Below are 13,946 nucleotides of genomic sequence, written 5' to 3' on the forward strand. Positions count from 1 at the left end.
AAGGGGGAAACACACACACACACACACACACACACAGCCATGGACCTATTTTATTAGGTAGGGCTGTATCTCTAGATATGCTGTGTGGGTATGAACCAATGTTCTGTTCTGTAGTTTCACTGAAATGAGTGACACTGCAGACGAGAAGTTCAGTAACAACTGAAGATTGGAGCATATCAGAGAGAAATGGTTGTTTTGCCTCCATTAAGTAAAAAAAAAAAAAAAAAGTTGATGGTTTATTACTCTAACGTGAACAGCCTTATTTCTTGTTTAATTATACTTCCCTAGAATAAATCAAGTTAGGATTTTCAGATTCTAAAGAATGAAAAGTTGAAAACCATGCTCTAATGAATTATTAGAATTCATTAGAGTCTAATGAATTCTTCTGGCTCATCCATGGAGCTCCTTTGTCTGAAACGCTCCCCCAGTTCATTGCAGTAAATGGAGCCAACCCATGCACAGACTTGTTTTCTCATGTGCAGCCCAGTGCATTGAAATGAACCAGCTCCCCCAGGGCATAGGGTGGTAACACTATTTTACAAAACTTTCCTTCTTCTTACTCTTCATCCAGACAGCGTAAGAATTGGGGGGTGGGAGGAGAACCCAAACCCATTCTCCCTTCATATTTTGTATTCTCTCCCGCCCCGCCCCCATGACTTTGGTTACATCTGCCACCACTAATATTGAAATAAAGTGACTTCAGAGGCAGCAATTCAGTGTTTCCCTTTCTCCACTATACAACAGTGCAATCTACACTAGAAGCAATGCTTCTTTATGAAAGGGGGGGATATTTTGTTCTGATCACTGTTGTCCTTTCAGAGAATGCCCAAATCTGTCAGATATCATATAAAATTGTAAATGCACGTGGGATAATAGAAAAGTAATCTGCCTCTAAAGCAAAGCACAAATGTCCAGACAGTGCCAAGGTTTCTAATATTAAACATTTTTTCTTTAAAAAAAGATGAAGAAGCTAAACTTATTGGCATTGCTGGTATCTTCCATCAAAAATCATGCAAGTTTTCCCACTTTGATCAAAGATTACCCTGCAAACTTTTTCTTGCTATTTAACATAAACTGATATATATTCTTTTCTGCTAATGCTTATTTTTGGTGATTGGTTTAGTTTGGTGTCGGGGTTCATAATGGACTGGATCCAAAGAGCTACTTGAGTTGCCCAAGGGCTTGAATGTGCCCAGTGGAATTCCTGCCTCCCCCCACTTTGAACAAGGAATAAAAATTGCCCCTGCCGTATGACAACCTGCTTTTGAAAGCCTCGTCAAAAGTGGTTTGACATATGACTTTCTGGGGGTAATGTTTGGGAAGCACAACTCCAAAGATCCTTTCGGTGTGTGGAACCAGTAGTGCAGGTTTTTGGAACCTGGCCTGTGTACTTGATGTGAAGGTGTCAGAATATTAATATAAATCATTCTGTTTGGTTTTTAAATGTCAGCTGGCAAATCATTGGCGATGTACAATGGTGTTTGTCCCTCTGTCGGAAACCAATAGAAATACAGTATAAAACTGAATATAATTTTTGAAAAGTAACATAGTTGGTTTGATTAAATTAGTGTGGGTGCGGCCAACATTTTCTGACATAAAGTTCTGACATAAAGGAAGGTCAAAGTATGTACTGGTGCCACTATAGCTCCCTTGTTTCTGGTTTTCACCCTAGCCTACTGAGCTGAGGAGTAGGCAGCAACAGAGGTCTAATCACGCCACAGCTATCCCCGTAGTTTTCTTATCCTTCTCTCTGTGCCACCCATGAGTTAGTACTATAGGTAAAAGACTTGGGTGAATCAACAACCTGTCAGTTAATTTTGCCATGTCCCCATTTTTGTTTTGAGAAGCTAGCGGCAACCCTTGCTACAGTAACTTTGAGTTTTTCCATGTACATCTCAAACTTGCTCTGTCAAGCTGTGTGATTACAAAAGCATCAAGCAGTATTGGTTAAAAATGTAGCCAACAAAGACATTCACACATTCACACACATACAGACACCCCATTGGAAAGCGTAGTGGTTGCAGTGGCGGCTTGCATGTTGGATGTGGCTCGAATTTTACATACTCTCTTGCAATGCATTTGTAAGTTCTATGTAACATTAGAAAAGAATGTAGTTCCACGTGGAAAAAAAAGATGGCAAACAAATGCAAAAGGGAAGACTGTATTGTGAGCACGGGCCCACAGGCTTTATGAACTATCTAAAATAAATTACTATTCACATTTTGTACATGGCAAGCAGCAGTAGCTGCCTGACTCCCCTGCTGTTACAGAGTATGATGCTGAGAAAAAAAGAATGAAGTGAGAGAGAAAACTGAAACAAGGCTGGGGATGAAGATTTGTAAACATGGGCTTCCCACCCCACCACCCCCAAATCTGGCTGGGTTGTACTGGAGTTTACATGGAAAATAAACCAAAATATAGTCTCTTCATAGTCACAAGTCACTCTGCCAGGAATAGGAATAGGAATAGTCATTGTATAACATACGTGCTGGGTAAAATTATTATGGAATGCGTCACAGGACAAAAAAACAAAAAAGAGAGAGTAAATGCTTATATACAATGTATAGTGTGTATAAACCCTGTATATTTTGTTTTTGTTTTCAACCAGTATCATACTCAGTCATTCATACCACACTAGTGCAAAAAATTGTGCATTAACATTTTGCAATACAACAGCTGACTGGGAAGTTTGTAGACTGCCTTATGTATGAATATCTGAGATATACTGTAGGGTTGTTCTAACAGTTGACAAGATTTCAATGGTAAAGCATTTTGTAGATGTGTGCAGCCCCCGAGGAAGGTTGTCTTGTCTTCTCCTTCAAGGAAACTTCTTTTTGTTGTTGTTGTTTAAATCTCCTCCTGAATGTTCTTATTTCTGGGGATAATTTATGGTGCTATTTTTTTGTCACAGTTCCCAACGGAGTGATCCGAGTGCCCAGAAGATTGCATTGAAAGGCATCCAGCCACTTACAAATGTGAAAGTCTGAGGCATTTAAATATGACAGATGGATATGACTTGGCAGTCTTCCTTCAAAGTGTGCCTTGATTTGGAGCAAATGCAGCCAGGTATTTCAAATCCACCTTTGAGATGAAGAAATTATCTTGGTCTTGATTCCCCAGAAGACTTGACGTTTCACCAGAAAGCCTTGCTGCGTCTATGCCGGTAGATGTTAAAAGATTACAGCAGCGAAGCCTAGAGAAGGGAAACTGGTATATGGCACCAAAGGAATTACTGCTTGTCCATCAGAGGTATGGCTATGAATCAGTCAAACTGGGCACTGAAGGCTATACCACTGTACAAACTGTGTTCAGAGTTGTGTCAAACCGCACAGCTTTTGCCTCTGTGGGCTTTAAGTTTGTATCATACATAGGATTTTCAAATGACGCTTGTCCATTGCTGTTTTCATGTCCAGCATAACCATTGTACTGCACTTTTGGTCTTGTTCTGGAGAGGGGAGGGAAGAGGAGGATAAAAAATCAGAGCCTCAGCCATTGTAAATAACATGGTACAACTAAAGCAATTTATAAAGATCCTGACGTCTGAACGCTATTAAGCTCCCAGAAGTGTGCCTGCTGCTTAAAATGGTTGGCAGCTTGCCTCACTTGTAAGCCCAGAGAACAAAGAGTTGTCAATTACCAAAGCATCAAAAAAAGGAAAAGCTGTAGACCTGTTTCACATGTATCCAAATTGCATGAGAGCGGCTTCCCACAACACTAGGCTCTGTTTTAGGCCGGTTCTATGGGTCTGTTTTCACCTGAAAACAGGTACTCTTTCTCCCACTAAGGAAATAACAGCTTAGGACCTGGTACTTGTGTACCTGAAGGGCATGAGGTTGTTTAAAACACTGCAGTAGCCGTGAGTAGGGCTGGAGAAGAAATATGTCCATATTTTAAAGCAAACCCCCTAATCTGCCTTTGCCAGATTAAATGTAAACTGAAACACTACTTGCAGGACAAGGCATCAGACTTCCCAAACCCCAACCCATATAAATAAGAGACCAATCGGACTAGGTTTTGGGTAAAAACAGGCCACAACTTTATTGAATACAGATGAAAGAGGTTTGGCTTGGGCATTGGGCGATCTAAATACTTCTGGCCTGCCTGGAAGTTGTCAATCCAGGCGAGAGTTCTTAAGACTTACATCAAATGAGGCTTGCTAGAGCCAAAGGCAAATGGCAAAAGCCTCATGCAGCAGAGAGCAAAACGGAGCTCCCACAGCAACACGGCAAACTCTGGTCCTGATCCTACAAAGAAGCAGGAAAACCCGGCGCAGGAACAAACAGGCTGTGCCCCAGGTGTGGGCTGCTTCAATGGGCAGGGAGCGGATCCGAGGGAAGCCCATTGTTGATTCCATTGGCTCTGCCCCTGGCTCTGCCCACGTCTAGCCTGCATCCCCATTCGCCAATGCAGGGTGCAGGGTATCTAGCTCCTGATAGGCGGTGGGGGCATAGGCCCCTGCCGCCTATCAAGAAGGGCACTGCCGTTTGAATTCCACCGTTGGGGCCCCTGTGAAGCCTCTTCTGTCCAGCAACGCCGACACACCAAGAGAGGTGAGCAGACTAGTCAAATCACCTTACGCACTTCAAATTATGCAAGTCAGTTTTGGCTGCATAATCTGTTTAGATTGTATTTTTTTTCATCTGTTCTGCTGAATTTCTTAAGATATTGCTTTAATATTTAGATATTAACTGTTTTGATACTTTTATCTAATTGTAGTTTTATTGTTTCTATCTTTTTATTATCTGCAGTTGCTATACTCTTTACTGGACAGTGGCATAGGAGTAAATCTGAAGATGGAATAGAAGACCAGGGGATTGCTTCCTTCGTACAGATTCACCAGTGGCATAAGGTACCACTATAGGGAACCAACTACCATGTCTCACCCACCCCCGGTGTGTGTAAGAGAGAGAAGGGGGGGGGGAGAGGAAGAGACAGGGACCAAAGAGAAACAAAATGAAGCATGTACAGTAGATCCTTGGGTTACAGTACTTTCAAGTAAGGTAAACTTTGGGTTGCGAAAGCAGCAAACCTGGAATTATTTTTCTGTGTTTCGCCGCTCGCACATGCGCAGAAGCGCTCTGCGCTCATGTGCTCTATCGGGCCGTGTGCGTGCACAGAAGCAGCGCCTCTGGATACAGATTTTTCAGGGTGCGCACGGACCCCCAGAATGAATTAAATTTGTATCCAGAGGGTCCACTGTAATTTGGCATTCTCCACTATTACAAAGGTGCAATAGGTAGTTTTTTCTCTTGGAAAGCGTTGTCACCAACTCCACAATTTATGTATCTTGTTTCTTGTGAAGAAAACATGCAAAAACCATGGCAGGGAAAAGATGAAAGCTCATTATCATAACACTTAATTCATAACATTTCCTACTAATAGTACAGGAGGAAAAAAATCTATTCCTTTTACTGCAGTCTGCTATTCAGTCTGCTAAACTGTAGGGCAAAAATACCTTCATTTCTCTGCTAGATTTAATCATTAATCCCAACTTTAAGTGAAATAAACACTTCAAGCAATGTAGTAGTAGATGCTGCCAAAAGTGGAATGGAACAGATGGGAATTGCTTCCTGGTAGGTTCTGAATGTTTTCTTTCGAGTTCTTAAAAGCCTGCTAAATGGCAAGAAATGCCTTCAAATCATTTCCCCTTTTGGTCATTTAAAAAAATTGGTTTCAATAGCCACAAATAGTTGCAATGTTTCTGAATTTTAGCAGCAGGGTTTACTGTCATTCCTTTCATTAATATAATGAAAATAATTTCAAAGTTTCTTGAGACTGTAGTGGGCTGACTGGGGGAAATGGGTTGCAATCCTGTGGTCAGAACTGCAATCAAATAGTTCTAGAGTGGCCATGGGGGCAGATGAAGTCATGGGGCTCTGCGCAAGCAGAGGATTCCCTGTTTGTTTGAGCAAAGGCCCAGGGCCAGGATTCAGACTGGCAGGAGTGACTGCTCCATTCATGCTTTGCTTTTCAGTTTCTCCATTCCCGGAGCAGCTCCTCACAATTCTTCCAAAGCCCCTTCCCATCAGGTGGCACCTGACAAGGTGTAAGGGCCTGAAACTGGAAGGTTTGCCTCTGCCCCCTAGTAGTTCTAGAACTCTTCGGTAGTTCTAGAATTCTTGGGTAGTTCTAGAACTCATCCCATTATGGCCACAAACTATACATTTCCTTTTAGAGGGGATAATAATAATAATAATAATAATAATAATAATAATAATTTATTATTTATACCCCGCCCATCTGGCTGGGCCTCCCCAGCCACTCTGGGCGGCTTCCATAAAAACCAAAAATACAATAAAAAACCAAAAATACAATAAAAATTAGGAAAGCCCTCCTTGTATGAAGCTGTGTCTCATGCTTCAGTAACAGCTCCACATGGCTTCTGTGATCATTCTATAAAACTTTAGTAAGAACATGTTTTAATCTGTTATACAATGGTACCTTGGGTTAAGAACTTAATTCATTCTGGAGGTCCATTCTTAACCTGAAACTGTTCTTAAACTGAGGTACCACTTTAGCTAATGGGGCCTCCCGCTGCCGCCGGAGCATGATTTCTTTTCTCATCTTGAAGCAAAGTTCTTAACCCTATTACTGGGTTAGCCCAGTCTGTAACCTGAAGCATCTGTAACCCAAGGTACCAGTGTATTCATAGGTGTATTTTTTTAAAAAAATCATTTCAGATACCCAGATATGTACTGAAAAAAACTTGATCATGAAGAGGTATGTAAAGTTTTTTGTTTTTTTTAAATGCCCTACTGTAGTTGGGCAAAATTGAAAAATATTGTTCTGAATTCCTATTAATGCTATGTATTAATTTACAAGCTTTCAGTAAGTGTATACACACATTGTGCCGAACCCGGAAGTGACCGAAAACGTCACAGAAAGGGACAGAATTCACAGGCTTTTCCAGTAATGTTTCATATATACGCAATTTCACTGATGCACGTGGTGTCTCAGAACGTAACCCCCATGTAAATGGGGGGTGGGGTGGGGTTTGCTCATATTAGACAGTACTGTGAATAATAGACAAAAGTAAGCAAAATGGAAACATTTTATTTTTAGAGGTGAGCCAAAACAAACTAGTAGCTGTTTAATGCTCTGTATCAGACAACACACAACAACAATAGAGAAATATTTGATTTCAAAACTATTTGCTTTTGTTCAATTACTCAAATTTCAACAAAACGTATGCTGAGCTGAAAGGAAGGGATTAAAACAGTAGTGATATATAAGACTCTTCTACCCTAAATTTAGTGTTTATTTTTTATGAATATAATTAAATAGAACTGTCAGGGTTACTTCCAGATCCTAGCTCACAGAGGATCACGCTAGCCAGCGATCGTTAAATAAAAGTCTTTATTGAGTTACAGTCTCCATTCTCGAGCTGCTGCGTGCAACCCTACGCCTTATGCTTAGGTCGGCGAAGCTCCTTCTGAGTCTCCGCCCCTTGCGCACCAATTTAATATCCTAGCCCTGCTCCACCTTTTCCGCCTGACAGTTCTCCTCTGGGTCCCTCTGCCCCCCTTGGTCTCTTCCTTCCGGGATTCTTCTGACGCTGACCCCCCTGACTCCCCTGTCTCCTTGCGCCGGGCTTTAGGACCTGGCTCCCTTTCCGGGCTGCCTACTGCGTCACCTTCCTGTGCATTTGAACTTGGCGCGCGCGCCCAACCTTCCACTTTCCGTCTAACCGTCACTTCGCTTCCCGATGAAGGTGTGGCCACTCCTGACTCGTGCCCTCCCTCCTGTTGCGAGCTGCCAGCGCTTGCTCCCTGGCGCTCTTCCTCTTCCCTACTCTCTGGCGGTGACGTAGGTCCTGATCTCCAACTGCTCCCCTCTGAGTCCCCTCTGGCTCTTTCTTCCTGGGGTGTCCCCCTAGTCTCCCCCCTTGCCCTGGCCACTGGTGCTCCTTTTTGTGAATCTTCTGATTCACTGGAAAGACTCGGAGATCTCGGGTCGTCGTCATCACTCATCCTTTCTTCTGCCTCCTCCCCCTTGCTCTCTGTTTCCTCCCTTGCCCTCGCCTCTGCTCCTGAACCCCTGACAAGAACCTAAAATATAATCCCTCAAAAAACTCATTTTATTTGAAGTTAGACGATTGAACTGAATTAATATAGATGTTCCATCAAAGTAAATGCTATGACAAAAATAAGAGAATTTTTTAAACCTTTTTTTAAAAAAATAAAATAAAATAGAAACAGCCCCTCTGAGATAAATGGAACTTACTCCCCCCAGGTAAGACTATATCCTAGCTGTGTTTGTGTTGTCCTATAGGGTTGTTTACCAAGGGAAGGAGTCAACTAATTCATTCTGTCAGAGAAAGCCCTGCATAAGGACTTTCATGAGTGCAATGGGTCCTTTTTGGGGGGGGGGTGAAGAAAGCCCCTGGAACAGCACCCAAGGGTGGGGGGAGAGAAGGGATGTTGCAATAGCACGATGTTGACTTTCTCTCTGTCTGGCCATTTGACTAAGAAGGGCTGCTGTCGTTTATATCCAGTGTTTTTTCCAGACTGAAAAGTGCTGGAATGCCTCCCTCAAAAGATCCACTCCAGAACCCAAAGAAGATATATTTGGGGTAGGGGGTCTCCTCATGAGCCAGAGGAAGCCTAGCTCTGTCACCTGCCCTCCCCACCCATGCGTGCAAAGGCGGTGGTGGTGGTGGCAGCAGCCCAACAGGTGGGCTGCAGAGACAGCTTCCTCGTGTGACAACCCAATGCCACCAGCTGCAGCTCCACTCCTGGGTCAAGCCTGACGGAGGGGGCCAGCTGAGAGGCCCTGTTGTGTCCCTGGCTCATGAGGAGACCATCTCTAGAGGATGTTCCCTTCGGAGAGGGTCTCCTCGTGAGCTGGAGGTCCAGTGGACCTTTGCTGAGTCTGGTTAGGTCTCTCTCCTCATTTCCAAGGCCCAGCTGAGACGCCATTCTGGTGAATTCCAGCTGAAAAGAAGTGTTGTGTGTATAAATTTGCACACCCGATACTTAAGGCCTCAGAGGTTGTAGAGAATGCAGGGGTCGCTAGCAGAAACTAAACGTGCATGGTTTTTCTAAGCTAAAAAGTCTTGGCCTCTGAGCTGGGACTATAGCTTAAAGTGTAGTAAAGTGCTGTAGCAGTCAGCCCTGGTTCCTGGAGAAGATGGTCAGGTTAGCACCCTAAACAAGCAGCAGCACCCTTTGCATTCAAGCTTCCTTCCAGGGACAGGGGCACCTGGCTCAAAACTACTACACATAGTTGTAATTTTGTAAGACATAAAAATGATCCTTCTGCTGAAGGTTATTTTGTCTCTTAACAGGGTTGTAGTTTAGGACATTCAGGACCCGTTACTTCTAGTACTTTTTAAGAGTGTTGCATGTATGCATATTTAAAACTAATCTATCTTCTCGGACATAAATTGTTTTACCGTATTTTTCACCCTATAGGACGCACTTTTTCCCCTCCAAAAATGTAGGGGAAATGTGTGTGCGTCCTACGGGGCGAATGCAGGCTTTCGCTGAAGCCTGGAGAGCGAGAGGGGTCGGTGCGCACCGACCCCTCTCACTCTCCAGGCAGCTATCCGCAAGTCTTGCAAGCCCGGCGGGATGTCCCGTGGGCTCGCAAGGCTTGTGGGCAGCAGCCTGCAGCCCAAAAGCTGGGGGACAGCGGGGAGGCGCAGCGCCGCCACCCCGCTATTCCCCGACCTGATCTGGAGGCTGGCGGGGGGGGAGAAGCAAGCTTGCTTCTCCCCCCTGCCAGCCCCACAAGCTCAGGGGACAGTGGGGCAAGCTGTCCCTGAAGGCAGAAGAGGGAGACGGAGCGCTCCGTCTCCCTCTTCTAGCTTGGGGATGGCGGCACAAACCTGGGCGGGAAACAAAAATTTTTCCCTTGATTTCCCCCCCCAAAAAACTAGGTGCGTCCTATGGGCCAGTGCGTCCTATAGGGCGAAAAATATGGTATATACCCAATTCTCATGTTAGACCAACTCTAGCAGCAGTCCCATAAGCTCCCTCAGCATGTACCATAGGGTCTGTTTATCTGAATTCTAACATTCATAAGGCACTGGGAAGGGGGAAGCACATGTAAGGCACAATGCAGAAACCCTTTCAAGTCTCATAAATTTAAATGGAAAAATTAAGCATGTGCTTCAATATCTCCCTTGAAAGTGTTGACTTTTGGCTGTCTCATGTCCACTGTTTAATAAACCTTAGGCTACAATCCTATGGCTTGGAGTAAGATAAACTCAAAATGTATTATTTCTGAGTAGAAGATTGCACTGTTAACGTGCTACATATATTTTGTATGATACAATGGAGGCCAGGTGATGTCAGCTTTTCAACAGTGATCTGGCGATATACCAGAATGCTGAAACAAGAGGGAGGAACAAGATGCATTTACCCCAGCTTAAATTGCCACCATTCCTACTGGGAGAGCTGAGGTGGTTTCACCCTGGCACCTCATGGGGAAAGAGGCAGTCTGGTGCATGGAGGGAACAAGGTACTGAGGTGAGGCTCCCTCCTGGGGTGACCAGGATGCAACACACAGCTCTCCCTCCCAGGCAAAGGTAGCCAGGCAGTGGTAGCTGCCTTTGCCTTCACGCGGGCGGGTTGTCTCTTTCTGCTGGGAGAAAGAGGTAACCTGCCTGTGCCAAGATGGCGGCAGTGGGTGAGGTGCTGCCTCTTTCTCATAGAAAGCTACTCCACCTGCCCCACATGAGCCAAAAAGGAGCGGGGGGGGGGGCTTGATCAGCTTTTTGGCTCCCTGGGGGCTGCCTCTTTCTCTGTCCCTTTACCCTGCTGTGCCGGTGCCTGCCTCATTCTCTACTGCCTTGGCACGGGGTGCGTGTGGGTCAGGTGAGCTACTTCTTTCTCCATTGAGGGGCATGTGGCTGCCTGCTTCTCAATGGAGAAGTCTAACAGAGCCCCCACCTCATCTGTGCCTCACACAACCTGGTGGTGGGATAGGGGCTCCATTACACTTCTCTGCTGAGGGGCAGGCAGCCGCATAACCCTCAATGCAGATGTTACATCCCTCACTTGTATGAGGGCCAGAGCACAATGGTGGTTTCACCTGGTGAAGAATATTGGAAGTGAAACGGCCACTGCTCCTGAGTCCCTTTGCCACTGCAGCTTATTTCTCCTTCAGCGTGCTGGGTGTAGAGGCCGTTTCACTTGCAATATACCCCGGGTTAAACCACCATTGTGCTCTGGGCCCTTACTGGTCTTGGGCGATGTTTCAATACCCATTGCTCAGGCCTAGGCAGGGTTGGTGAACCTGTGGCTGGGCAATGTTACAATTAATTGTCTGAAACTGGTACAATGGTCAAACCGCAATACCAGTTTCAGACTTTTTCAGCCAGCAAATACCGTATTTTTCGCCCTATAGGACACACTTTTTCCCCTCCAAAAATGAAGGGGAAATGTGTGTGCGTCCTGTGGGGCGAATGCAGGCTTTCGGTGAAGCCTGGAGAGCGAGAGGGGTCCGTGCGCACCGACCCCTCTCACTCTCCAGGCTTCAGGAAGCTCTGCGCAACCCTCGGGAGACCGGCTCAGAGGGTTGCGCAGAGCTACCTGCAGTCCAGGGCTCAGCGCAGCTCTGTGCGGCGGCGCTAAGTCCCGTCCCGGATGGCGGCGCAGAGCTGCCTGCAGTCCCGGGCTCAGCGCAGCTCTGCGCGGCCATTGGGAGCGGGGTGCTAAGTCCCGCCCTGCTCCGGATGGCGGCGCAGAGCTGCCTGCAGTCCCGGGATCAGGGCAGCTCTGCGCGGTCATCGGGAGCGGGGCAGCGCAGCTCTGCGCGAACACCGGGAACCGGGAGCGAAGTCCCGCCCCGCTCCGGATGGCCACGCAGAGCTGCCTGCAGTCCCGGGATCAGCGCAGCTCTGCGCGACCACCTGGAGCCGGGCGCAAAGCCCCGCCCCGCTCGGGATGGCGGCGCAGAGCTGCCTGCAGTCCCGGGATCAGCGCACCTCTCCCCATTGTCAGCCCCACAAGCTCGGGGGACAGCGGGGAGGCAGAGCATGCCTTCCCACTGTTCCCCGACCTGGTTCTTCCAGCTCCGCACCTGGGGGGGGGGAATAAAAATATTTTTCTTTATTTCCCCCCCCAAAAAACTAGGTGCGTCCTATGGGCCGGAGCGTCCTATGGGGCGCAAAATACGGTACATTGTGCCTCCCTAGCCGATGTCAGCGCAGTGCACCTCATCTAGTCACTCTGTCTGCAGCCAGGAAGTTGCAGTTTGTTGCCAGCTAAGATTGCAGTGATCAGCAGAGAGGTGGGCAGCTTAAGGAAGCCCGCTTCTCAGGTGATCAAGCCCTCCGGCATCCCCACCTGCCCCCTCAGCAGAGCAAGCACCCTTACCACTCTGCCTCCTGTGAGCAGGAGTGGTATGGAGTAGGGCTGGGCAATTTGAAACATTGTGATATATCAGTATATCACGCTGTTTTAGTTGCTGAAAACCAAATATCGCCCAGCCAAACCTGCAGCTCACCACTTTAGACTTGGCCAAATCTGTCCATTTTGGTTTCTCTCAGTTTCTAATTTTTCCAATCTTAAGGGCAGCTCTCCACATCATTTTGTATTTAATATATGGATTTTTATCCACACTTAGCCAAATATATGCAGTTTGTACCCATTACTTGGCTTGAGCTGCATACAAACTCAAAAAAGCATGGCTGTGTTTGCGTATTGTTTCAAAACTGCAAAATAGGTAGGCTACTCCAAATGTTGCTGGACTCCAACTCCCATCAGCCCAACTTGAACAATGGTCAGAGATTATTGGGTGTGTAGTCCAACAATCAGAGGGCCACAGTTTAGCCATTTCTGATGTAGGCTAACCTCAATATTTTGTTTTGTTTTTCCATGAAAGAAAAGTCTTAAACACACGCTCATGTGTTTGTTTGTATCTGCAACCAATTTTCATTAGAAGCTACCAAAATGTTACTTGTTGTCTTGCTGCTTGGGCTATCAAATTGTACCTTGTAAAAATTGAGCAGTTAATCTTTGTTAAAGCTTTCTCTTCTCTCTACTCTCAACAGGCAGAAGTTTGTGCACTTAATTAAATATGTCACAAGAGATTAGATCCAGCATACCTGTGTTTGTAGAGGTAAAATGCAAACCCTGATAATATTAGAGCAAAGAACGGTACCAGGATTGCAGCTGCAACAGAACTGCTGTTTGTACCATAGAAGTGATTGGGATGATCTGCGCCCGCACTTAAAGGACCTGAAAAGAAAATGAAGGGAAGGGAAAGAAAATAATCTTTTTAAGGGATGCAAGTATAAGCATGTATATCCAGCAGAAGTATGGCTGGCAAAACAAGCACATTTTTAAAAAATTACTTGTATGAATGCAATGTATTTTCTAAATGCAATAAACATGTATAAAATGTCTAGATCTATAAATAAGTGTGGAGCTATATAATCCTATATGAACGCACGCAGCTGTTTTCCTCAAACCATTGGGTTCTCATGGTTCCAACAGATTCTAACATCACACACCCCCTCTGTAAATTCTGTCATCTTCATCACCTCCATCTCCTGGCAAAGGTTGAAAAAAGGATTCAGAATATTCAGATTTAATCTGATCCACAAATGGTAACAATATCCCTTAATAACCTTGGAAAATGCAAGCTGGCTTTTTTCTTACAGTTTGAAGATACATGCAGAATCCAGGACTACCAAAGTCATTTAAACACAGAACATATTAAAGACTAAGTTGTAAAAGCCATTTAAAGCACTGTTATAATCATCATTCTGCATTGATGGTCTTCATAGAAGCATCCTGCAGTTATCTTATTAGGTTGCTGTTGCATCAAAAATGAAGTGGCAGCATGAAATAGTTGAATTAGAGATTTAATGGCACATTTAAACTAATTGAGAAGATGTGGTAGTAATTGAATACAATAAATATGCTTTTATTTACTTCAGTGGTGGCACAGTGATTTGAGGTTATCAGTATTCAATAATAGACTATATGACACTA

General features: G+C 45.2%; 1 protein-coding gene and 1 long non-coding RNA gene across 6 annotated transcripts in view; one reads left to right on the plus strand and one right to left on the minus strand.

Moving 5' to 3' along the window:
• Positions 1-637: 637 nt before the first annotated feature.
• Positions 638-13,946, minus strand: part of CSMD1 (CUB and Sushi multiple domains 1) — a 997,036-nt gene continuing 983,727 nt past the window's right edge. For all 5 annotated transcript variants that reach the window (XM_082215381.1, XM_082215380.1, XM_082215382.1 and 2 more), the window contains 2 exons: positions 13,055-13,187; positions 638-3,445 (listed from right to left, as the gene is read on the minus strand). In XM_082215381.1, coding sequence (XP_082071507.1) covers positions 3,286-3,445; positions 13,055-13,187 — 293 coding nt within the window. In that variant the 3' untranslated portion in view covers positions 638-3,285. The remainder of the gene's footprint in view (positions 3,446-13,054; positions 13,188-13,946) is intronic.
• Positions 3,156-13,354, plus strand: LOC309528290. Its single transcript, XR_014217611.1, has 4 exons — positions 3,156-3,249; positions 4,749-4,849; positions 6,681-6,720; positions 13,001-13,354. It is a non-coding gene; the product is annotated as an uncharacterized lncRNA (long non-coding RNA).

This window comes from Podarcis vaucheri, assembly GCF_965113315.1.
Source record: "Podarcis vaucheri genome assembly, chromosome: 3".
NCBI lineage: Eukaryota > Metazoa > Chordata > Lepidosauria > Squamata > Lacertidae > Podarcis > Podarcis vaucheri.